We start from the raw sequence: 26,735 nt of genomic DNA on the forward strand, positions 1-26,735 counted from the left end.
AATCTTCTAAATACAAGACCAGCATGTGCTGCCAAGCCAAAGTATTAACTCACTAATCCTTAAATAAATAAATATAAACAAAAACAAAATCAAACAAACAAACTAACAAAAACAGAAACAAAAAAACAAAAAAACCTCTAAATGCACAGGAAGGCAAAGATTTACCTGCACTAGGATGAAGTGTAATTTGAAGGGAAAAAGGGGGCTCAAAACCCAAAATGAACTTCTTCTTTCTTTTTTGTGGCAGTTGTTTCAATGGATTATGAGGTCAAAATTATTGATATGAACACTCCTCATCCCTAAATGCTTCTCCAGATATGTTTTCTATACAGGGTACTGCACGTGAAATGTAAAAGAAAATTATAGATATTATATATGAACAAACCTGACCTCTAAATGCCTCTCCAGAAATGTTTTCTATACACGACATTGCAAATGAAAGGGAAAATTTAATTTTGTCATTTTAGATTGGGTTGAGCTTTATCATATAAAGGTCGGTTACCTTCTCTGGATTCATGATTGTCAACGTATGGTAAATAGGGATTGATATTTAAATTGTGTATTTAGGGTGGTTTTCTTTGTAAATCCTTCTTTAGGAATATTGTCCAACAATACAAGTATATGTCCTTCACATTGCCGGGTAAGCTTGAGTCCCTAACACTTTCCCAAATATGTACTGTGACTTTAGACTGAATCCAAACTAGTGATCATTTATATCTAACGGATTCAAAAGGGTTGTCAGCCCACTAAAAACCGAGTGTCACCTTAGTCCAAGAGATTTCCAATGAACTCCCGCGCCCATGTGTGAAATGAACTTACATCAAGCAACCCACCACGCTTCACTATAGTCCATTATTTGGAAACCCTCTATTGAAACTGATGAGGCTCAGGCTGGGGCACTCATAGTTACCATGAAGTATTACCATGTTACAGGTTAGCATACGACTTAATGAGACCTACTTTCTGATTATACATAATTTCTCTATTGGAACCTTGTCATAGTCTAAAATTAAAAATGTTATAGTCGAATATTGAAAAAAATAAAAAGTAATTAAAATGATAGAAAATAATGGAGTTACTGCCTGAATTATAAGTGAATGTTAATAAAGTTTTTGTCATGTGTGACCCCATTATCTTCAAAAGTGGTTAAAAATAAATTGTTGCTCATGTAATGCAGGGAAATTTCTTAGGTACTCTTGGAATATAATGAAATAGTGTTTCCTCCTCTCACATTCATAGTGGACCCTACCATTAATTTTATAAAAAAACTTTACCATAAATGTGAGAAGAAAGACATTGTTCTCTATATTTCGAGAGTACCTAAGAATTACTCATAATGTAGCTATTGTCATGTTGTGTCCATCCAAAGTAATTTCAAAAAATAAAATTGGGCATCAAATGAAGTAATCTATGTTAATTTGTGTTAACATGTAATACCAACAGAAGTAGTGACTAGTGAAGCTAAATGTTGACACGGCTATCATAGATAAATTCACAGTTTTGGTTGTGGTGGTTCAAGATGAAACAGGTGAGGTCATATCTGCTTGGGCTAGGCAGTATGTTCTTTGTGACCCAATGCAGACAAAAGCTACAGTCATACTTTGGGCCTTACAGTTAGTACAAGTTGAGGAATTTCACAAGATCATCGTGGAAGCCTGGAAGGAGATGCTAAAACATGTTTTTGATGCTTTGTAGTCTAGCTTGTCTAATATAGAGTGGTCTATGTCTACATTGTTGAGCAATGTTTTAGAGCTTAGTAGTGGATGAGTTTCTTGTGATTTTGGTTGGATTAGAAGGGATGCGAACTTTGTTGCTCAAGCTCTCGCTAAGTATGCTTCAATAAATAGGTCGCTCATTCGTTGTAATATGTTCTCCCTCCCTCCTTCAATATTCATGGAGGTGAGGGAGGATGGTTGTGTTTTTGGCTTTTAATGATATCGTGCTTTATTCACCCAAAAATGAAACAAAAATAAAACAAAAACAAAAACAAAAACTTAACCATTAGAAGTACCAGTCACCCAAAAATAAAAGTAGGTATAGTAAAAATTTCCTTTATTAGTTTTGTTTGAGAGGTCCTTTTCTTTGTAAAACATGTATTATTTTCAGATCTAAGTTCAAGTTGCTTTTCTTTTTCTTTTTCTTTTTTTCTTTTTTTTTGCTAATTTTTGTTTGGACACGATTAATGGTCATGTTTTTTTCTTAGAATTTTCTAAGAATTTTGAGTTTGGGAGGTTGGTGGAGTGGATTTGGTCAGATTTGCGCCAACCTAATGGTGATATGGTGGCTGAATTTGTGGTGGTTGGTGGTGGCTAGTTTATGCTTGCATTTTCAAGTTGAGATCACACCAAAAAGTTAAAAATTTCTTCAATAAAATATTTTACATTGAACAAACGGACTGTAAACTTCGTTTGCAGAAAGTAAAGCTGAAACAAAAGGCTCATGGTAAATACTTGTTTGGGTAATATCTCGTGAAAATATGTAGATTTTAAAGAGGGTGGAGAACTTTCATGTATTCCAGGAAATTGAAACAAAACCAAAAAATCTCTTGATTCAACTTCTCTCCAGCAAAATGAAGTACACCCACATACAGAATCTCTTCAGCGAATACACACAAGGAAGGTGTATGGCAATCTTTGTTAACTAAATAATGAGTACGAATTAGGAAACAATTCTTTTTCATTCAAATGAAGAATGGAAGTCATAATGACATCAATCCACTAGAAAACAATTACACTATATATCTTCATATTCTGTTACTTTGTACAATAAAACGTGGGGGACGGGAGTAGCAGGCTTGATTATTGAGACACCTCCTCGCACCTCACAACTGATAATATTCTTCCCTCCTACCCCTAGAAAGAATGCTGGCCCCAAGTGACCCATTACCAAGAAAATATAAAAACTGAAAATAAAGTACAAAATACATTCGAAGCGCTAAAATCTATCCCTAACCCTTTTAACTATCTGAACCAGCCTAACTAATTTTACAATTCTAACTTAAAGAATAATTTTACATCCAGGGCAGCGGATGTTACAAAGGAAAAAAAAAAATTGGGGGGGGGGGGTGGTAACCCATGGAGGGGAAAAAAATTGGAGTGGATTTACAGTGTGACATTTGACTCAGTTAAAGTTTCGCTTGAATCTTTGACAAAATTTGATGCACCAAGAGAACAATGCCAAAAGAACCAAGGCCTTAATCCTGTAAAAATTGGAAGGCTGGATTCTCAAGAAGACATGCAGGAGGCTTTACATCAGTAAAATGCTTCTCTTGGAGGGAACCAGAAACGTCATCAACTGAGAAAGGAATGCTGCATTCAAAAAGCATTATTAGTGGGAGTTTGGGACATTAGATGTAGAAATTTTCTTTAGCCATCTCAGCCGATTACATCAGGAAAAAAACAAAAACAAAAACAAAAACAAAAAACAAAAACTAAACAAAAAAAGCGTTCTTTATCCCCTAGTATTGAGGAAGTGAGTTCTTCTGCTGAAATGCTATTTTTTTGTAGTATATTAGATTTTCTATAATGTTTTTTCTACGGTTAGAATCGAGTGCATGTAAACCTGGAATTATCATCCAATAAGAATGAGTTGCCATCATCATTGTCAGAGTCCTCTGTCATTAGAATCCTCATGCTGGAGATGACCTGTACAAATAACAGGTGGAGTACCACATTAATAATTTTAGTTTTTTAACATATACACCACATTAACAACTATCAGGCAGGAATTAAATATCTTTGAGCAATTTTAAACCAGAGTTTTATCAATTTGATTTTCTTGACTTACATCTTGTGATACACTTCTAGTGTTGTAATTGTCATCCCAGTATAGCGTACAAATTCTATAAAGCTGCTGAACACTCAGGATCTGAAGACAGCAAGCAATAACGAGTGAGCAATTCAAGCAATTTACAATTCATTCATAAAAATTAATTACTTCAAAATCATTATCATTCAGGAAATAACATAATTACATTTAAAATGATATATGCATTGTTATTCCTTTTCTTATGTTCTATTTTTTTTTCCCCTTCCTTTTTGCAACTATCTAGGCACTTGCTTCACTCTTCAAGCATTATTTATGCCCATGCAATGAATAAATTAATAAAAAATCATATGTCAATTAAAGAAAACATTTCAATGATATAATTTAAATTGAACAATAAAATAGATTGTAAAATAAAAGAATAAAAATTACTTAAATTAAATTGTAAAAGCACTCTGTGTAAGACCAATTTTTTTATTAAAATCAAAAATTATACTAGGATATTAAAATAAATAATGAAACTCCTTTTAAGTTTCTTGAAATATTTAGTAATTAAGTTTGAATCATATATCAGTAAGTTAAATTTATTAAAAATTTGACAACGGAGTTTCACCTAAACAATGAAATAATTTTTACATAACTATAATGCATCACATAGCATGTCCTATGATGTGTAAACTTGCCTTGGACCACACCGTGTAAGCACATGTAAGACTCAAATTTTATTATTTAAACAAAAAATTACAATAGATTTTTAAAATAATATTGAGTAAATAATGCAAGTGTTTTTAAATTTCTAGAATCTTTTGATAATTGAATTTTAATCAAAGTAAAATTTGAAAACCTTTTGAAACTTTGGAGATAGAGTTTTACTTAGAGCAAACTATGTTAAAAATTTTAATGTATTCATAATTAAGGAGGAAAAAAAAACAAACAAAAAAAATATATATATATATATATATATATGTGGTTAGGTTCAAGTTACATCTAGTATAACATTGTTTTAATGTTACACCACCAAATAGTTTTTAATTAGCTACGAATTTTGACAAATCCACTATTAGATTTCACTATCTTTGTATATTCTTCATGCTTGCAAAATGTCATAGTAATCAAAAATCAATAGCCACATCATCAATTAGTTGTTTATTCAAGTTTTTATAATTTAAAATAATGCATAAGAGATGAGTTTATGAATCGAATGATAAATAACATCCAATTAGTATGAAAATTGGCATACATGTTAAGAACATATAGAATATGTAATCCAATAAAGGAATTTTCAAAATATAAGTTCAATAGCAAGTTATTAGATCGTTTAAGTGTAACATTACTTAAAGGTACATTACGTATAACTTGAACCCAACCATATATATATATAAATGATGTCCACACAATGCTACCATAGCTTATAAGACGCAACTTTTATTATATAGTATACGATTGTGTGAATTTCACACTTTAAGAGTGACTTTCTAATCGAATATCTCATTATAGTTGATGATCTTTTGGCAGAGTGACTGACTTTTTAATCAGATTTCTCATTATAGTTGATGATCTTTTGGCGCACAATCATGCACGTGTGTGCATGCATGTGTTTGTGTGTATGTGAGAGGGAGATAGAGAGAAAGACTTACAGGGCAGAGGTCATTTTTAATTTCATCATAGGAAATTCTAGACTTCTGGTGTATAACCTGCAGAAAAAGTTTTTCTCAAATTAAGTTGACATTAATATCATCTCCATTTAGCCAAACTAATTGGTAATTAAGTTGACATTAATATCAACTCCATTTAGCCAAACTAATTGGTAGTTAATGCACAATCCCGTGTAGCTAAGTTGCATGTTTCTTAGATTGCTATCAATAAAAAATTCTTTTCAAAAAAATTTTAAAGTAATCACTTCATATTGTTCTACAACACAGAAACGAAGAAACATACCAAGAATCCAACTGCCTGCCTTACGTGTTTGAGTTCATCCCATGATGAACCAGCATACTGCAAGGAAAGGAACCATTAAACAAACAATAAAAAATATCTTTTCTTATTGGTGAGTTACATATGCAAAAATGGGTCTTAAACCCATCACCTCACTCTCCACCCCATTCTTGTGAGGGGGAGAAAGGTCCTTTGAGCAAGAGCTCATTAAGTGCTGTTACCAAGATCCATTAGAGAGGAAGGTGATAGTTGAAGAAGTCTGAAACTGCAGCCCTTCACTGGTAACAATACTTACCTCTTCAGTTGCTTGGCCACACCATAGTTCTAACTCAGCCAACCCAGACTTCACATATTCCCCATTGCTGAACGTGCAGCACTCTCGACGAAGGAGAAGGCTGCAGCAGCATCAAAGAATAATGCATCTACAAGTTAACACTGATAGCTTATAATGTAAACCATATGTAGAGAGAGAGAGAGAGAGAGAGAGAGATGCAGTGTATTTGGAGCAAGCATTGCCATTTCAAGAAAAGCCATGTGGACAGGTCTTCCTCCAAGCAAAGATATCTTTTAGAACATACGCTCAATTATTTTAGGCATGTGCTTAATTTTTCTTGATAAATTCAGAAGTTACAATGTGACTAAAACACTTGGTAATTTAGGCATGTGCTTAATCGATTTAGAAGTTAGTTAGACATGTTGGAATTAGATTAGCTTGTGATTATTATAGCAAGTGACAAATTCATTTGCACATGTACTTGGGAATAGTAATTTAGTTTTTTTTTTTTTTTTTAAGTGTTAATCAGTTATTATGACATCAACACTAACTCTGTCGTATAAATAGCCCTGCTATGGCCTTTTAAAGGAAGCTTTTGATAATTGAATGAGAATTTAGTCTTTCATGACTTACGTTTTGAAATGATGAATAACTCCCTCGGGGTCGTAGATTACCTCCCCAACCACCAAAACAATTAGTTTCACTCTTTCTTTGAATGCAACATTGATGTTACTACATTTGTGAGAGAGAGAGAGAGAGAGAGCAGAAGAGGAATTTACCTATTAAAGAGCTGTACATTAATATATGAGAAAATTTGACTGAATATCTTCTGAACAAAAACTGGAGGAACCTGAAACAAAACCGACAACAAGTTCATGGTTCATCAAAATCCATAAATAAGTTATTCATTCAAAAAGTTGCCTGAAGTAATTCCATACAAAATTTTCTTTTAATGTACAAAGAAGCCTATTAAGGCTATCAATGATGAGGTGCCAAGGACTAGCTTGAGGACTATTGCTATTAGACCGTCCTGATGATTTTAAAACACTTCCTCTTGACATTCTGGGTGCCTGCAATGTCAGATAATGGATAGCTGGTGTTAGAAAATTGCTACACTAAGACATAGCTAACCAAATTACTGATATAGGCTAGCACAGAACACCAGTCAAAGTTGAAATTTTACCACTCAATTATTGAATGAAACCCTCCAACAATGACAACATTTTAGGCAAGTAATATACATCGTTCGGAAAACTCAAATGCCAAGCAGTGATACAAAATCAAACCAGCAAGCATAGCTGGCATCTTCACCACCATGAGCAAAAAAAATATACAGAAAACTACAACAGACCCACCATAAAAGTCATTCCATGTTTGTAGCAGGGTATAATGTAAAAATGAAAATCCAGAGTAGGAAAGGAGAAATTTAATACAAGAGAAGAGAAAATTCAGCTTCAGCGCAAAAGCATGTTCGATCATGGGATGCTAACTCTCATTATCACACATTGGGTCCTTTTGGTTAGGCATTTTGGGAGTTTAAAATAGCGTTTTTAAAACCCAAAACTCTGTTTTGCAACCACAACTCCTCATAAATTTTTTATAAACGCTCATTTTAAACTCAAAAACACGGTTTTTTAACAGCTTATACAAACACACCCATTATATTGTGTAAGTTCTAGAAGTTACCAATCAACAAAGGCAGTATTAATCATTTGGAAAAGTTTAAGTGAAAAGCCATCACAACTGAAAGAATATTAAAACTATGAAACAATTTATTTTGCAGGTTAAGTGTTGGAAAATCAGGATTCATTATACCTGGATACAAGAAGAAAGCAGTGGTGACAAGTCCTTCTTGACATTGTCTCGAATGATTCCATACATCTTTTCCACATATGCTATAAGCTGCTCCTTAAACAGCAAAGCTGGATACTTGGCCTCAACATGGCGTACTAAGTCAATCGGACCAACAGAAAGATTGGCAGAAGAAGAACGGAAACCCTGGGGGAAAAAATTAATGATTATATGATATTTTTGCACACATGTTAAAATTATACACACACAAGCACACATATAATATATATATATATATATATATAATCATCTCAGTACTTGGGTCATTCTCCCAAATAATGATGTCGGGGTGGGAGGCTTCCGTGCTGCAGTTCCACTGCTGGCTTTTAAACTCCGTTGGAGCAAGAACAATAATGTAGATGTGTTGGTTAGCCAATAAGCCATATGATCATTGTTATCCTGGCTCTGCAAGAAACATTAAAACAAGCTCAAACCGTGTTAGATAAGTTCATTAAAGTCGATAAAATTTCTTTTTCTTTTTCTTTTTTCATTTTGCTTGGGAGGGGGATTTGCTGGGTAGTGAGGGCTATACAAACACCATTTTATTACTGGTTCACATCATAGAGAGAAGAATATTTTTGTCTCCCTCAAGCTAATTAATTGAAACTGTTAGCAATATAGCACTTATAGATCGAAGATTAGTAGCAAGAATATTCCTCGGACTACCCTCCCACAGTTTGCCACAACACATTTCTTATCTCTACATTATCCCAGAAAATTAACAAAAATCTGCTTAAGGTTGATAAACTTACCTCTATTGCAGAACCAATTAACTGAACTAGGCGATCAAATACACTTGTTCTTTCTGCTTCAAATGATCTCCAGTGAAGAAGACATTTGTAAATGGTAAATGCTCCAACTGGTTTTCCTTCACTAAACCCAAGATCTTGTGTCACACATTTTATAAGAGCATCTACACTCTCCTGCACCAGAAACCAATATCAGAATTGGTCCATTTAATTGTCACACCAAAAATAAGGCAAACAATTAATTAATTAACAAGCATTCAATTTATTTTTTGTTTTGATAAGTAATCAAGTGCATACATGCTGCCTTTCAATTTGGGATTTCCTGAAGGACTCAGTACCCAACTTTTTTGCTGGCGCAGCACTCTGTGGTTCCTGTAGGAATAGAGACTCTCAGGACTATACAGCAAGGGTAGATAACAATAAGTAAACAGTATATAAAAGTAACTTTCACTGGTTTTATTTTCCTCACTTACATGATGCCCATTTTCCAGAGGTGTTGGAATTGCTAGATGTTCTGACATTTTTCTAACAGGTGAATTTGACAATGCTTGATGACGCAGAATCTGGTCCTCAGTTTCCATGTCAGAAAGTTTTTCTTCAAGCCTGAGAAAAAATATAGGCAATAATTTAAATAAAATTAATCTTTGATTAATAATTCAAAAATCAAAGCATAATAGCTAAACCCAAGCTAATCAAGAAGAAATCCAATTGACCCAGATTCCACAATAATTCACACTTTACACCAATTGATAGCAGTGGAAACTTGCGGCAAGAACCTTTGCATGGACGACTTCAATTCAATTATCTTTGACTCTGCATCCAAAGCTTGCTTCAACCGCTCTTCACTAATCTTATTTGTTTCCTCATATTTCCTCTCTGTTTCATCAATTTTCTTTTCCAGAGAATTTACCAGAGCCTACAAATTGCAAGAGACAGGATGACATCATCAATTATCAGCAAATACTTACAACCCACATCCACAAGTAAACATTTAATATGCCTCTGATTAAAACCCAAATTTTTTTTTTTAAAACAACATATACCAGAGTTTCAGCAACCTTACCTTGAGCTGTTCATTTTCAGCAGTAAGCTGATTAACTATTTCATGATCAATAACTGGAACCTCCTGTACAATTGGAGCTTGTTCAGCTGCTTTCTTGGCAGCCTCGAGTTCCTCAATAAGCAGTGTTTTAGCTTCTTGAAATTGAAGTTGTATCTCTTCCAGAGCAAACTGCAGTTTTGTGTTTTCCTGTGTTTTGGCTTCTTCAAGGTCAGCCTGCATCGATTAGAAACAAGCCACACCAGATAGCTTTAGAGTTTACAGAGTCACCACATAAAAGAACACCACCTTCTAAATACATTGATTAGAAACAAGCAACAATAGATAGCTTTGAAGACATTCTAAACACAGTGATAAAAAACAAGCAACACCAGATAGCTTTAGAGTTAGCATGTTTTATTTGCAGAAACTTTGCTTGATTGGTCACGTGAGTGGGGATTTACTTCTAGGGAATCCATTTCGCTGTTTTTAGATCCCCTTTACTCTTGTACATAATTTTCTGTTTTCTTTTTATTGCTTGTACATATTCTCTTTACCTACTTCATTTCTTTAATGGAGTAGTTTTCTTTTAATACTATTTTTTCTTACCTATCAAAAAAAAAAAAATTAAGGTAGAAAAGAACCATTTGGAGTAAAGATAAATGATGCACCAAGGTAGACAGAGGGCCTTCTTTATTTATTTATTTTTTTTTTAGGGAATATAATAAGTAAACATATTTTTAAATGGGAAAAGCAGCCTGTAGGTTTTATAAGATATGCATCCTTCACACTAAAAACTTCAATTGTACATCAATATTTATAGAGACCGCTTACTGTATTAACATATCATTGGAGGACCATCAATCTCAAAAACTTAAGCAGTTAGAAAGCAAGACAAAAATGAAAATCCCACTGAGAAACAGAATGACATTGATAACCTCACACCGCCCCACCCCCCCAAAAAAAAACACACTACCAAATAGAGGGATAGCCAAAAACTGAATCAATGACCTCTCAAACAAGGCTCTAACACCATGTTGAAACCATCACTTCATTCTTTTGACCTATACAGCAGCTTTTTACATTTAAGCAAGCATATGAATTAAAAAAGAAGAGAAAATTCCACCTCAAGAGAGTGCCCTTGAAACTTAACCTAAAAGGAAGCCAACACATGCACCAAAAAAAGGGAAACCAAAGCATTCATAGCAAAACCTCACATGAAATTCAATTCCTCCCAGTGTTCATCATGATGACAGCTAATTGAAAATTTGTGTATTAATCTAAATAAAGAAAATTATTACCCTCATTCTCTTCTCCAATTGCAGACGCCAGGTCAGTTCTTCAACTTGCTTTTCTAGCTTATTTTTGGCAGCTTGAAGAGCACCAGTCTCCTTAGCAGCCTGTGGACATACATTTAAAATAAAAAATAAAAAATCCTCACATAACCACTGAATGCAAGGTGCATGCAAGCCACAAGGAACCAGAGTATCTGACTTTTGAAAAATACAAACTTGTCATTCAAGACCTAACTATAAGATACAAACTTGTGAAGATTATAATAAGTAGAATGAATATTTATACAGCACATGAATATCTTATAAAACATTGCCACATAAGAAGATTTTAGAAAACATTAAACTAACAAGCATGCGCTCGCCAAGCAAAGAAAGAAAGAAAGAATTCATCACCATTTTAAGTTTCCGTAACTCTCTACGTGCAACCTTTGCTCTCCAGGCACATTGTGTGGCTACGGCTGCTTTCTTTATCCTTAAATAATGAAGACGGGCCAAGTATCTTCGGCATTGACTCTGTAACAGACATGAATTGACATAGAATCATAGAGCATAATCTACCTTTTAAAAAAAAAAATTATAAATTAAAAATTTATTAAAAAAAAAAAAAAAAAACCCTCAAACCAAGTGACAGTTATTAAATAGCATAACAAATGCACCACCACTTCAATTCTTCCACTTTTTCCTTTATTTAGGTTTCTTTGGGTTCTTGGTGTTTTAAGCTTTATGAATTAGTATTTATTCTTTTTTCCCTTTTTCTTTTTTAAAGGAGTCCCCCATATACTTGCCTCCATAGATAGAGCCCCTATGCAACTTAATGAAGCCCTTTGTTAGCCAGATAACTGAACAATAAAAAGTGCCTTGGCACGGTAAAAAACTCAAATCAGCTACTTGATGGAAAAAGTAGACCTTTTAAAAAAAGGTGGTTCACACCAGAAATAAAGGTGAAATGAGGCTGCTTTTGGTTATCAATTTCCTAATATGTCACAAGTTTGAATGTGCAATGTTACTGCCAGTACATGTCAAGATACAGCCTTAAAAACTATAATATCAAATGTGGCTTTAATTGCAGAGCTTGAAGATTGCACCCTGAATTATGTGCCACCAAAACGGAACACAACTTGAATCGTAATCATAACATAAAGAAGAATCTAAGCACACATCTAACACCCAAGCCATATGGAACAAAAATATGGTAATAATGGCATACACTTTCTTTTTATATTAAATCCCAGCCAATGGTTGAATGCCCCTTCATTTATTTATCTTGCTTTTTCTGATAGGTAGTAAGAGATTTTAATACAGAGGAAGTCCTAATGCACAAAGGATTTACAAAAAGCTCATCAAAAGATTAAAATTTTAAATCTGAAAAAAAGAAAAGAAAAACAAAACAAAAAAAAGGGGTGGGGGGGAAACATGGGTAGCTGAAAGCAAGCATCCAATCATACAATTATCACAGAATTAAAGATTGAAGCTCAAGTGTTGAAATCCCAACACCATTAAAAGTCCCATTATCCAACTTTCTCCAAAGAGTACACTAGGGAAAGAAGAGTCATATTCCATACCAAACTGTTACGATGTTGTCCAAACAATCCTTTTGAACTAAATTACACTTCACCAGAAAAAAAAATAAATAAATAAAAAATAAGATACGAAAGACTACAATTCACAACTGATGAACAGAGCAATAGATGGTCAATTAAATGGCAACTGAATATACGTGTTCCACAGCCAGAATATTACCAAAAACAGTTGTCCAAAAAAAAATAAAAGGGAATGGCCTCCCTGAACTTTGCTATACTGTACAGTCTTCCAACAAAATTACTCGTAACTAGAGAACCTATCCACACCCATACTCATTAAGAGGTCAGAATATGGAAAGCCCAAACAAGAGTTTCAATTTCCCAGCCCTATTATGCACAAGCAAACTTGAGATTCCATCAATAGATCTTCTGAAGATCTACTTAATAAAATAAATAAAAGATCATCCAAAGATACCAAATAAAAAACTAACAAAACCATCCTTATCCTCTGCTATTTAAAACATATTAGAAAATAATTCTTTAATGCAAAAATCCCACACCAAGTATAACGCCAAAAGTTCTCCACAAAAAAAAAAAAAAAAGTATCGCAGGATTCACAGCAAAAGCAGTACTCTTATACTTTCCCCCTACCACAAATTTAACACACTTAGAAAACTTCTCCTAAGTCCTAAACTGCCCAAATACAACAAACATACTACTATCACTCACTCATCCAAGTCCTAATTACATGGTCTGCTAGCCTTCTTGACAGTGACAAAGTTCTTTTTTTTTTTTAAGCAATTAAAATTGAAATAGAAAATGCCAAAACAGAACCCAAGAACAGAGGGAGTATACAAAAAGGCATCCCCAGAAGAGAAAGGAAAAGGACGGTAAAGGAAATTAATAACATCAATAAACTTCTTGCTCACATTGTTTCAAATATATAGATAAAAAAATTAAAAAAATAAAAAGAGAAAGAGAACTCTCAAATGATAATTCTCTTATGAACAAAAGATGAAATTTACCTGGATAATAATGGCAGCTCTTGTCTGCTTCTTGAACTTAAGCTCATTACGAGCAGCCATCCCACGCACACCACTCTGTAGAGAAACGGCTGAAGAGCACAAATTTTTATAAGCATTCCTAGCAAGATACAAGCGACAATGTTTCTGGATTCTCATTGAAGCAGCTTCCCTTCTCATGTTGTCATAACAATGGCGGGCAACTTGTCCTGCAATCAGCTCAAAGAAATCACATTATTAAGTTGTACAATTAGCCCGATTGTTAGTCAACAAAACCTCAAGTTAATACTCTCTGAATCAATTACCAAGATACACATAAGTAACACTACGCATTACCTCTACACAAGGCTTGTATTTGTATGGCAGACAGCCGTAACAAGATGAAAGTTTTACGACCCAAATATGAGCGAACTCTTCTTTGGATAATGCTTGCTGATCTTCCTAGGACCTCACTTCTACAACCATCTAGCTCTGCCATCTGACCTGCTCTAAGAAACACTTTCGTTTTGCCAATCTGAAAAAGTAAGAAATCAAAAATGTTCTACATGAGATATATACGAGGATTTAGGATCATGTGTGACAGCAGCCCACAACAGCATTAATGCACTAAGCGGTATACTTTAACGGTGGCTACTAGTGGCAGTACAATGATACAACAAAAACCCAAAACCAATGCAATGAGGGTCTGCCATGCATTTTCAGTACACAGGAATTTGCCAGACAACACACAGAAAAGGAAAAAAACAGAAATTTGTTATCAATTAATTGTTCAAGCAGTACATAGATCACTGAACTTATGAAAATATACCTGATAGCCTTTAAGGTTCACCTTCTCAAGAAGCCTCTTGCAAGCAGTGACCTCATCATAGCTTACAATGAATAAGAACTAAAGTTAGTGGAATAAGAATCAAACTTCATGGATTCAACAAATGAAATGACAAAAAAAGTTACCTTCCATTCAAAACATCAGGTGCCAGGATGCCAAAACGACATAGAAAATCATCAAAAGTCTTTCTGGTGGGATATCCAGCACAACTGATCCTAATTGCCTCCATGACTCCCTGAAATATGACATTACCAAGCCAATGATGCAAGTGCTTAGAGAAAAAAAAGAGGAAGGGATTGATTAGTCAGACCAAAATATTGAACTTACCCCACAGCGAAGTTGCTGTAAAATGTTATTATTCTCAAATATGGCTGGCTTGAGAAGGTTATTTGGCTTTACACAACGAATGTAGTGTGGCTCGGTGGCACTCAGTATCTCTAGCAAAGCTTGCAATTGTTGCTGTAGTGAACATTATTTATGAAAAACTGAAAGGCATATGGGAAGAATTTAAATTGCATTGTACAGACATAACAACGGAAACAGACCTTAAACCGAGAACCTATTGATGAAAACTTTGATGATTTGGAAGATTCCTCAGCTAGAGGTGGGAACAAGCCTGAAACAAATGGGCACTTGGAAGCGCTCAGGAGTGCTTGATGCTCTGCAACAACATAATCTTTATTCTTCTCCAGGAAGAGTTCAGTTTGATAAGTGACCTAACAAAAACGTTTCCCCCCATTAAAAATATATTACAGTGAATTACATTCTTCTTGGTGTTTCAGGCATGTTATTATGTAAATCAAAGTGAACTTCAGATACTTACATCGCCAGCATAATGACAAATGGTGAAATCGTTACGTGACAACTTTGGCTTGCTAAAGCGTTTATGGTCTTTAAAAGATTGGTAGAGTTTTTGTGCAAATGTCTCATTTGTTGATCTTGGAAACATACTACAAAAAAAAATAAGAAGGGCTATGTCACAATCACCCAAAATATATACAATAAAAAAATTTTAAAACAAATAAATTCGAAAATAGTATCGCATGGACCAAACAGAAAATGCTTCATAACCATAGAAGACAAAAGGGAATAACAGTAAATGCATCACTGGTTTATCTTCTAAAACATACCAAGCCTCATCCAGAAGAGCAATGATGCCACCTGGTTTCTGGATTACAAAAGCACATGTTAGAGAAAAATAGAACACACATTATGTCATTCATCAAAGCAGACCCCTTTTATCCAACAATGAAAAGAATTGAAAGGGGGTAACAAGCATAAAAGGGGCACAAGAACAAAAACAAGAAACTTAGAAGGACAAGACTCCATTGCACAAGAGAAATTACTGTACAGCCAACATGGAGTTGTGATAAAATAAAGCTTCATACCATTCATGCATGCGTGTGTTTGAACTCTTACTGAGGCAACCATACAGCCCCCATTAGTTAAATAAATCAAAGTACCAAAGTATTCTGCCTTAACATTTGATCATACAGAAGGATCATTTCCGCAAGGGAAAAAAAAAAGCACCCAACCATCAGAAGTCCAATTTTTTTGTGCAAAGAAAGAGATCTTTAAACTAGCATACAGAATAGAACCATGGATGGTGGAATTAAGTGTCGCATACTAGCATCAAGTACTGGCACCTAGTGCATTAGCCACAAATCCTCCAATCATTGGGCCTGAAGGGGCTTGACTAACATAAAAGAAGAAAACCAAAGAAATCAGAAGGATTCAATAAGAAAATAGAAAGTGGGGAATATTACTTTGTGTGTCATCAAGAGATATTATACATATTAGAAGTAAAAGATTCGTTACAAAAGACAAAACAGGTACAACTCACGTATGAGGGAGGTATACAATTTTACAAATGGACCCTAAAGAGCCAAAACAAAAATTTGATAATATTTAGAATAAAGAGTAAGAAGAAGAAAAAGAAAAGAATCCTGAAACACATGCCAAACCAAGAAACAATCTCAAAAACAGAAGATTAAGCTTATTGCAATAGAGATCAAAACCAATATAACTTTGACTCTTATCTTTCCTGCAGGCACACCACCGCAGCAAAGTCACTGCTTCCACATTGGATGGCAAGCTGAAGCAATATTTAGAACATCTGGCAGTAGGGAAACTTACACACCTTTTCCAGGAGATCAAGAACATCCTGGTTATCAATGAAATCTATATAACTCCAGTCAATTTCTTCTTTTGTATACTCTTCCTGCTCCATTTTGAAAACATGCTGCCAAACACATTATTGATGTCATATTAAGTTAGAAGTAATTTAAGATATCCAGGAATCCTAAGAAACAGTAAACATATTTCATTTCCAAACCTGGTTGAAATGTTGCTGCAGTTTTTCATTTGTCAAATTGATACAAAATTGCTCAAAGCTGCACAGAGACAACTGACATTTTACAGACTGCACAACTCAAAATAGGGCTGAGAAATATCACATTATATAACTATGACTACATATCTACACAAACACAAATAGCCATCATCCAAACAAAAGCCACAAAGCAGCCCAAAAAGTAAGCAGAAAGCAATGACGCAAAATTTTCCTTGTAGGAGCATTTGAACAAGTACATCAATCAGCTCATATGGGGGTTGTCTAAAAGAACAAAAATATGGAGTCATTGAATCAACAATAATGCTTTTTTTTTTTTTTTTTAAATTAGTAGAACCAACAATAATGCATCAAGGCCACAAAGTTTAAATGTCCTAATTAAACATCCGCATCAGATCAACCACTGGGATTTCAAGCTGTCCTTTGCAACAAATTAACCTCAGTAAACAATGAAAACAAAAGCGTACCGGTTAAGCACCTGTTTGTCTTGAAACTCTCAAATCCATAAATATCAAGAACCCCGATCAACTTCTTTGAATGAGGATCTTGACCAATAGAATTATTGATCTTGTTCACAAGCCTGGGTCAATAAGTGTTCAGAACGTTATTCTCACCCAAAAATAAAAAGGAAGATAAATCAATGGATTCAATTTATACTTCACGATGGAAGTACTGAAGCTTGTAGAACCTACCAATCAAATAACCTTGAATAAACAGTTTTTGCCAAAGCATCCCTACTGAGAGCTGCAGACTCTGGATCAATCCACTTTGTTATGGTCTCATCCCGTGTCACAATCTCACGTTTGCATAATGAGTCTTCAAGAAACTTCTCATCACACCTAAACAGAACTTGCAGATTATGGATTTGCATTTCAGTTCTCTAGACATTATACTTCAAAATTTATCACATACATGAAAAGTTCAGCTGCCGTTGCGAGATGGAACCGAGATCTGTCATCTTTGGGTTCAGAAGAATCTATTTCTTTCCCCTTTGCAAACTCAACATTGCCCAAATGGAGTATTGCAGAAACTACTCGGAATATTGCATCCTGAGAAAAAAAAAAATTAGTGGAGATTTCATATAAATATTTACTGTCAAAAAACTACCCAGACATAGTACCTGCTCATCAGAACTGATCCCAACACCATCCATAGCTCTTCTAGTTGCAAGGTACTCCTTAGAATCATCCACTCCATCCAGCTCATAGCAATTTGATTGATTTAAATAATGGAAAGTTCTTGGGTTTCCCAATTTGTACTTCTCAACATCCTGATAGCAGAGGCACAAGGAAACATGTGGATGTGGGAACTCCAAATTACTATCAAATATTTCCATCAGAGTTGAAGAGAAACCAATCAGGGAACCAACTCGACATAAAAAAAATAATAGTGATGTTCAGTGTCTCATATTTTATATAAAAATTAAGCAATAAATGTCACTAGAGCACTCTTCCATACCAGATACGGAATCAAAGGGAACCTAGGGTCCAACCCCATCCAACAGATACAACAAATTTTAGCATGAACTCTGGTGCTATGAAACCCATTGGATGCATGAGTAACTTCCCAATCCCAAAAAAAAATAAAAAATAAAAAAAATCTAGAAGAATCTTTCAAAATTTTATAGCTATACCGGTTATTTTCACTTTTCCCATTTACCTGCCTTGCAAGAATCAGATCGCCCATCATTTGATAATTGTTCGTTATGTGAAGGGAAAACTTTTAGGGGTTGCTGATATACTTGATCAATCAAAGGTTGATAAATATAGCTATCTCTCATTTCTCAGATTTGAGAGGGAGCTCATTCTAATGAGTCTAAAACTAGCACTCTTAAGGATTAAAGGTTCAACATGAGCCATGCAACCATCCAAGGAAATTTGAAAAACATAAATCAAATAATGAAGGCCTTCAAAAGTTATACTTGTCTCAAAATTCAAGTAGATGGGCAACCTGATGTAGGCTACAAGAGGCTCATTAAGGGCTTTTTTTTTTTTTTAAGGCAAGCTTGGAAGCCAAAGAATCTTGTTAACATTAATTTCAATTTATTTTAAGGCCTAAGTCAAGACCTCTAAGGGCTATTCTAGATCTTAAAGCATGGTCAAACTCCTTGGAGTGTCCTTGTCCAACACATGCCTGAATGCTTTTTAAACCATACATTGTGATAAAATGAGATAAACACCATAATTAAACACATATTTCTGTTGCTTATGGGTCCATATAATAATTTTACCATTATTCATATAAATTTACCTTGTAGATACTTTTTATTTTTCTTATACACCAAAATTTAACATAATATATACCTAAAATACATATTCATAAATTAATTAATTGTCACAACCCTTTATTTATTTAATTTTGACAAATCTTATCAAAAAAAAAAAAAATTTAATTGTCACATCCCGCCATCCTGACCTGATGTAGCCATATTCATATTATTTCATACCATATCCAAAGTCCATGCTTCCTGGTTCTAGATAGTATCAAGTCTTATTTTTTATGGTTTTCTGTCATTAAAAGGCTACTTGCTTTCTCAACCCCACCCCTTACCCCCACCCCTCCCCCCCAAAAAAAAAAATGTATTTTTTAATATTGTACTCTTCTTAGTTTTAGAAAGCAAGGGTACTTGGGGAACTTCCATAGTGTCAGGACATGGTATGTGGTTGTGGCCCATAGAACCTATTATAACTAGCTTATTCTGTCTGGTCTTCTATAATTTTTAGCTTGGTTTTAGCACTTCCTGTACTGGTCCTAAAATCTACTAGGATCAGGAGTACACGAAGCCTATATATATTGAAGTAACTCTTAGAAATTAGAAAGAACTTTTATTAATAAAATCTCAGCCAAATTTACTCTCTTCGGGGGGTATGTAAAAAGAAAGTAATGAGCTAAAGGAGACTCCATTAAAGTTCTTCTAGATGAATACCAGAATACCTTGGTGAGATTCTGCAGTTATATCTTTCTTTTTCCTTCTATTCTTTTCCCCTTTTTTATAAGTAATAAATCTCTATTAAAATAGAACTATCCCATGTATATAGGTTTTATACATAAGGTGCTCCAAAATAATTACAACATTATAGAGTAACAATTTAAAAGAGAGAGAATTAATGAATTTCAAAACAAAATGTATCTCAACAGAGCCTAGAAAATGAGACCATTCAAACAATTATAGTATAAAACTGATTTCAGCTAAACAATGGAGGCTTCCACACTGTCAAATGTACAATGATTCCACTCCCTCCATAGGGTCCACAATTAAAAGGAGCTAGATTCCAAACAGAGGAAGAAGTTTACCAAACTAATTCCTCTAAGCTGAAAGTAGTTCAAAAACACTCTTTTCTCTTTAAATTTAAGCCACAGCCAGTACTCATCTTAAACATTTACCAAGCCTCAAACCACATGAAGCAAATTTTATAAACCCCTAACATAGCCAAAACAAATTAACAAGACAATCCCCCCAATAAAGATATTCGCCACATAGAACACTCTTCAGAAAGAAACACCATGAGAAAACTAATTATACAATTTAGGGCATTAAAAACACCAAAATCAGTTGGGCAATTTTTTTTTTTTTAAGTAATAAAATCTTATTAGCAAATTCATTAAGTACACTGGGCGTATATTAGCTGAAAGTTAATTGATAGTTCTAAAATTACTAAGATCAATAAGCTCAAAGAAGTTTGAAATGAAAAAACTCCCTGAAGCTCTCATCCACTAGCAGAGCCTTCAAAAATCAGTTAGGCACATTAGCGATTGTTTTGGTTGCAAGCTAAATCAGACGCTTTTAAATGAATGAGTAATACAATAAAGATCATGGAAGCAGACTCCAATTTCTCCATGAATACAATTTCTCAATAAATACAATTTCATATACATGCAAGAAATCAGTTTACCTCTTGAGGTGCAGCACAAAGCATATAAAAGCAATGATAATTTCGTTCAGGGTCAGAAACTTGACAAACACGGGATCGTTCTAGTAAATAAGTTCTGATGGCAGCTCCAGAAATTTTCCCCCTTTCATTGAACTGAATCTCCACAAACTTACCAAAACGGCTGCAATTGTGTTAAACCAAACAGAATATATTACAGATCATAGAAATACAAAGGAAGATATATTTATAGACACGCACATCCATATACATATATATTTGTGTGTGTGTGTGTGTGTGTGTGTGTGTGTGTGTCATTTGAGAAATAGCTTTCCCACCTTGAATTATTGTTTCTGACTGTCTTTGCATTACCAAATGCTTCTAGAACAGGGTTGGACTGCCAGACAAAGAAGAAAAAACATGAATAGACAGAATTTGTCACTGGTACAAGATCCATTCCCAAGAAAAGGCGACATCTCAGAATTCAACATCAGAGGTATCAACTTTAAGACCATTTGTTTGGATGAGTAAACATCAAATAGATTTGTTACCTCTAGGACTTGCTGCTCCACAGACCGTCGGCCATCGGCTGCAGCTTTCCCTCCCATGTAGGCAAGATAACGCATAAGCATTTTTGTACTTTCTGTTTTACCAGCTCCACTTTCCCCACTAACCAAAATTGATTGGCTAATTCCCTCATTAATCATCAATCTGCATTTACAAATTTTTTTATTTATTAGGCACGCTAGATATACTGAAGGACTCCTATAATTTTGGCAGGATATGACAGATACCTGTATGCAGCATCAGCAATAGCAAAAGGATGTGGGCTCAGTTCACCTATAGCAGCCCCCTTATACTGTTCCATCATATGATTATCATATAAATGAGGTAGCCTTCTAAAAGGGTTCACAGCTATCAATATATTTCCTGTGTAAGTCTGGAAACATCATTAGCAAGTTTAGCTTTGTATTCCTGAACTGTCAGAGATATACTTTCTGAAAAATACATGAAAGCTACATAATTCAGTGTTGATAGCAAATAAGTGAACTTGTCCACACTTCACAGACATGATATAAATAGAAAGAAAAAAAAAATGCAAAACTAAGAAAAAACATGAAGCATCTGATCTTAATAAACAACCAGTCATCAAAATGTATACTCACAAAACGAGGAGACGCGGGGGGGGGGGGGGGGGGGGGGGCATAAAACTTCTGATAATACTCACATATATTTCATTTATATCATAACGACATCTTAAGTTCTGCAGAACCCCTGGTTCGTGCAGATAAGCCAGCCTTGTCATGTCATCAACACCACATGAAGGAAATTCAGGATCCTTTGGATAGACATTGGATGCTTTAACCACAACCTACAACACAGAAATATTAACCCTAAGACTTGATCACAATGTTTTTATATTGGGTAATTAGAAAAAATGAAACAATCACAACCAAAAAAAAAAAAAAAGCAACGCAGATACTGTACTGCCTAAACATACAATGAAGGTTCTGTTAATAATACAGTGATGGAAATTTAGAACCAGATAATAGATACAATCAAATGAACTTTGAACGTCATAATTTTGAAGCAAATATGCTTTGTTATCAAAATGTCGGGCAAAATAAGTAGAATGAAATATGGGGGAACAACCATATTTTCAGGATCATGGCCTCCCAAGAGAAAAAATGAAAACCAATTCCTTTGTACAGAGATTTCAGTAGTAGCACTTCCATTGCACTGGAAAGATGATAGGCCACATAAAAAGACTTTTAACCAACATTTCAAAGCTAATTTCTAACTAACAAACAAAACTATGATGGAGAATTTAGTGTCAAATTTAATTCTTCAAAAGTAATAACTAATAAGCTAACGTAAAATTTGGCCATAACATGTAAAAGCAAGGCTCAAACACCCCCAAAATCTTAACATATCTAATAGCATGTCAAGTGCCAAATATCAAGCCTCACTAATAGACATAAAAATAGTAAAATAGTTCTAAATTTTCTAATCAACAAAATGTCAATATATCAGAATTTCAAAGGTGAACTAATAATGAAAAAAATAGGATCAAAATACGGATAAATGTAGACTTGTATGTGTTGTACTTTTTTGTATTGGTACGGTATGTGGGAGGGGGAAGGGGTGGGTGCAGGTGAATATACATATACATGTGGTTGTGTGTGTACATACATAAAATTAATTCTTTCTTAATCCAATTTGCTTATTCTTCTGTTTTTTTCAATGGTAAGTTACACATGCACCCAATGGGTGTTGAGCTCACAACCTCACCCTTCATCCACTCTTGTGGGAGTAACATTTGAGCCAAAGCTCATTGGTTGTTTAATCAAATCATCATTCATCATTCATCATTCATCATTCATCAATCAAGAAAGAAAACCTCGTTTATATTCAAGTGGGCATCATTCACTTAAGGTTCAAAAGACCCATCAAAGGCCCTTCTCATTTTATTTGCTAACAGCAACACTCCTATCTATGCTAAGAAAGGCACATATCCTAGCATTCCAGTTGTACAATGCATATCCAAGAGCATCCAAATGCATTTCCAAATTGTAAAGAAATTATACTTTAGATCTAGATGTTTGTGTCTATAATAGAAAGAAAGAAGGTAAGTGTCGGACCATGAGCTGTGCCATTCCACCTCAAAACCAATTGGTGATGAGGAAGACACACTCAAATCTTTTATGACATTCAACATCAAACTACGCGGGCCTGTTTTTAGAGTAGTTGTAAGGAGTCAAATTATGATCCCCCAACAGTAAGTATGCTCGCATTTTTATAATAATAATAATAAGTAAATTTCGTTGATTAAAAGAAAAGAGTGACACCCATGTACACAGACAGAATACAACAGGAACACAAAAATCAAACATGAAAAGTACAACAATCAATTAAATCAGGCATGTATGCCAGCATTCATGCTGTGTCCAAATAATACCTAAGAGCATCCAAAAAGAATGGGCTACATTTCAAATTTTTGAGGAAAAAATACTTTCAAATTTGGATGAACCTAATATCAACAAGGAATACGAGTTTTAAATGAAAAATAGATCTTCATCCCAGAAGCATCCATGCTAATTAGGATGTAAGATTCCCACATACCTATAACTTTTAAACTTTTTATAGTCCCCAATTCAATCATAATTTTCATACAATCCACTCCTATATAATTATCCTCTATGGCTTTGCATGCAATATTTCCCAAAAGAATGTTTGTTAAGTGTAGTTTCCATATGATGTTCTACACAATATTATAGGAAATTGTGTGTATATTGAAAATGTAGAATATATGAATGATTAAAGATAAAATAAGCAACACAAGAAGTTCATGATAGAAAACTTACAATTCCATTCTGAAATCTCACCTAGGCATTTCAACAGTCATAAATTCTTTTTCTAACAAAGAGTTTGTTGTGTGTATAGATGCAACATCTAACACGATACCCAAATGAGCTCTAGTTCAAATGAAATTTTGCAAATGAGCACTAGTTCAAATGGCACTTCCTGCTCCTACAGAAGTGAGTGGAGTGTGAAGCCATGGGTTCAAAGCCCACTAGATGCATGTGTAAAGTACCAATTAAAAGAAAAAATTCTAATAAGTAATAACAAAAGCCAATGAAATCAAACATTTTTACACCATAAACACGATATCCAAAATTCTAGTGCAATAACTTCATATTGATTCTGAGAAGGAGCACTCACTGTCCTCCCCGATGTACAGTTTATTTTTATATCTTCATTATTAACTTCCTCAACTTCACCATCTATCCAAGCTGCCTCAGGATCCTCCACCCAAACATGGGATCCAATCGCTAAATTGGATTGAGCAACCTGATTAGTCAAGTAGATCATCAGGACATCTATCAAACAAACTGTAAAGATAGTGCATCTCCAAGATGAACATTGACATCAAATATGAATTCCATGTATTCAAGCAGATAGGTGAGGTTAGCAGCAAGAGTGACGAGAGAAACCACTAATTATACTGGAATCCAGCTAAACATAATACTAGAACACACTGCACACCTCTGCCTCCCCTGGCCAAACCAACAAAAATACAAAACATAATTCCAGCAACGGTTGATCGAAATCGAACAAGATATTCATCAAGACTATTAAAAAAAGAAAAAGGTAGCCCACTAAAAGTTTTCTTTTCTACACATCTCAGTATAAAATTTGCAAAAACATAAAATATACATAAAACCAAATACAATACGAAGATATGATCATCTAAAATCAGGTAAACCAAACTATAGTGTGACTTCCCATGGTGCAGTTTTCATCACCTTTTTTTTTTGGATGAATAAGATGATTTTATTACCAAAGAAAAGTAAAGATATACAATACAGCACATAGCCCAGACCAAGCAGCTAAGCCACAACCAAGGAAACAAGCAAACCACCATACCAGAACTACCCAACCTAGCTACCACCCAAAAAATAAAACCCTACAGTTAACACACTAAACAAACCAGCCAAAATCAACCAGAACTACAAGTTAATTCTCAGGTAAGAACAAATTTTCTTAACTCTAGCAGAACATTTCTCAGGAATGAAAGCACATTCTCTCCATCTAACCTCATTGAGGCAGTGCAGCACTTTAGTGCTAATACTTTGAATAAATCAACCTCTGAAGATGTCCTAAGAGTTTATAGCAACGTCCAAAAATGTATAGCCACTTCAAGGAAACAGTAGTAGAACACACTCTTGCCACATTGATATATATAACATTTATCAAATCCAAATATGCATTGTTTACACAACTCCCATTGATATATAAGACTTATCAAATAGAAATATGAATTGTTTACACAAATCCTTTCAACAATAAGCAGTCAATTACACCAAATGCTATCCGAACCGAACAGATTTTTTTTTTTTTTTTTTTTAAACGAAACATCATTATTTGTCAGAACAAGAAGAATAGAAAAACAGCAAAGTTTGATGTATTAAGTAGACAGAACTGTCAGCACGAACCAAGCTACAAATTCCAACACTGTAAATTGCAAACACACACATATCTGAAAATTTCAAACCAGAGACAACAACCTAGGCATGTATGTATGAATGTATGTATATACTTGAAAAAAATTCAACTTCATATTTCTTTCTTATTATTAAAATAGAGGTAGAAAAACAATGTACCATTTTGAGATCTGAGGCCGAGGCTGAGCTAACAAACCCTAAATTCGCTCAACAACAACAACCACCACCTTGCAATGTGACCATAACACAGAATCCACAGATTTAAATCCAAAATGTCAGCCCAAATCACCACAATGCACGAGTCGTTTTAGCTCCGCTCTCTCTCTCTCTCTCTCTCTCTCTCTCGCTCTAAATGTACGGACTTCAAAGGAGAAAACCGTAACCTAGGGGAAAATGAATGAGAGAATGCCGTTGCAGAGGAGCTAAAGGCTCAACAATGGCTGGAAGAAGAAGACTGGGGATCAGAGCAAAACCAAACCAAACCAAACCTCTCAGGTCTCAGCAACTATTTTGATTTTCTTTCCCACCTTATTATTTTCTCGCACTTTCCTTCGCTTTATCTCTCTCTTCTTTCTCGGCTATCTTTCTGTCTATCTCTCTCTCTGTTTGGCTTCCCTATCAAAAACACGACAACGTGAACGCGTAAAACCAACATTAAAGTCCCTACTTCCATATTTGCCCCCAAGATTTTTGTTTTATTTGCGGATACTGCCATTTCTGGAGTTACTCGTCCTGTTCGGTTGGACCGAAAAGGTCTAAAATCTTTCCAACCAAAAAAAAAACCTAAACTAAAAATTTAAACGGCCGTTATTATTTAACTGGGTTTAGCTTACCTCTAGTGTTACTGTTTTGTATCGATTTAATACACTTCAACACCACTGAACTTAAGCCAAATCTTTGTTAGACCCAGATAGTTTTTTATTTATTTATTCAATAATATTATGTACATAATAAATTTTATAAAAGTCGAGGTGATAAATTGTTTTTTTTTTTTTTGAGAGAAAGGTGTTAAATTGTTATTAGTACAATGCCACTTCTACTTACAGACTATTCTTACTTCTATTTTATTTATACATTAATTACAATATACCATCAATTTTTAAATGTATTTAAAGTTACTGTTATTTATTTATACATAATAATAATTGATTAATTGTTTGCCTTATGTAATCACCCTCTAGATAGAGAATTCATTTAGAATGAGCCTTTCATTAATTCATTCTCATCTAGATAT

General features: G+C 34.3%; 1 protein-coding gene across 2 annotated transcripts; it reads right to left on the reverse strand.

Annotated features, from left to right (window-relative positions):
• Positions 1 to 2,658: 2,658 nt before the first annotated feature.
• LOC126688501 (myosin-6-like) lies at positions 2,659 to 26,118 on the reverse strand. 2 transcript variants are annotated; one of them, XM_050383209.1, is made up of 38 exons: positions 25,661 to 26,117; positions 24,219 to 24,347; positions 21,724 to 21,867; positions 21,290 to 21,435; positions 21,047 to 21,206; positions 20,834 to 20,892; positions 20,520 to 20,679; positions 17,747 to 17,896; positions 17,539 to 17,675; positions 17,319 to 17,465; positions 17,105 to 17,206; positions 16,612 to 16,669; positions 16,417 to 16,518; positions 15,407 to 15,444; positions 15,100 to 15,226; positions 14,822 to 14,992; positions 14,604 to 14,735; positions 14,402 to 14,511; positions 14,259 to 14,319; positions 13,787 to 13,964; positions 13,454 to 13,659; positions 11,302 to 11,421; positions 10,915 to 11,013; positions 9,638 to 9,850; positions 9,351 to 9,490; positions 9,048 to 9,177; positions 8,872 to 8,946; positions 8,578 to 8,748; positions 8,084 to 8,230; positions 7,790 to 7,972; positions 6,913 to 7,044; positions 6,754 to 6,824; positions 5,996 to 6,095; positions 5,704 to 5,760; positions 5,403 to 5,459; positions 3,787 to 3,867; positions 3,562 to 3,644; positions 2,659 to 3,308 (listed from the first exon to the last, which is right to left on the reverse strand). In XM_050383209.1, exons 1-38 carry the CDS (start codon positions 25,661 to 25,663, stop codon positions 3,194 to 3,196), a joined length of 4,494 nt encoding a protein of 1,497 aa, XP_050239166.1. In that variant the 5' UTR covers positions 25,664 to 26,117; the 3' UTR covers positions 2,659 to 3,193. The 2 variants fall into 2 exon arrangements, with proteins under 2 accessions (XP_050239166.1, XP_050239167.1); XM_050383210.1 differs by lacking the exons at positions 2,659 to 3,308; positions 3,562 to 3,644; positions 3,787 to 3,867; positions 5,403 to 5,459; positions 5,704 to 5,760 and having other exon boundaries at positions 6,017 to 6,122; positions 25,661 to 26,118.
• Between the last annotated feature and the right edge of the window lie 617 nt (positions 26,119 to 26,735).

This window comes from Quercus robur, chromosome 6 (genome assembly GCF_932294415.1).
Source record: "Quercus robur chromosome 6, dhQueRobu3.1, whole genome shotgun sequence".
Taxonomy (NCBI): domain Eukaryota; kingdom Viridiplantae; phylum Streptophyta; class Magnoliopsida; order Fagales; family Fagaceae; genus Quercus; species Quercus robur.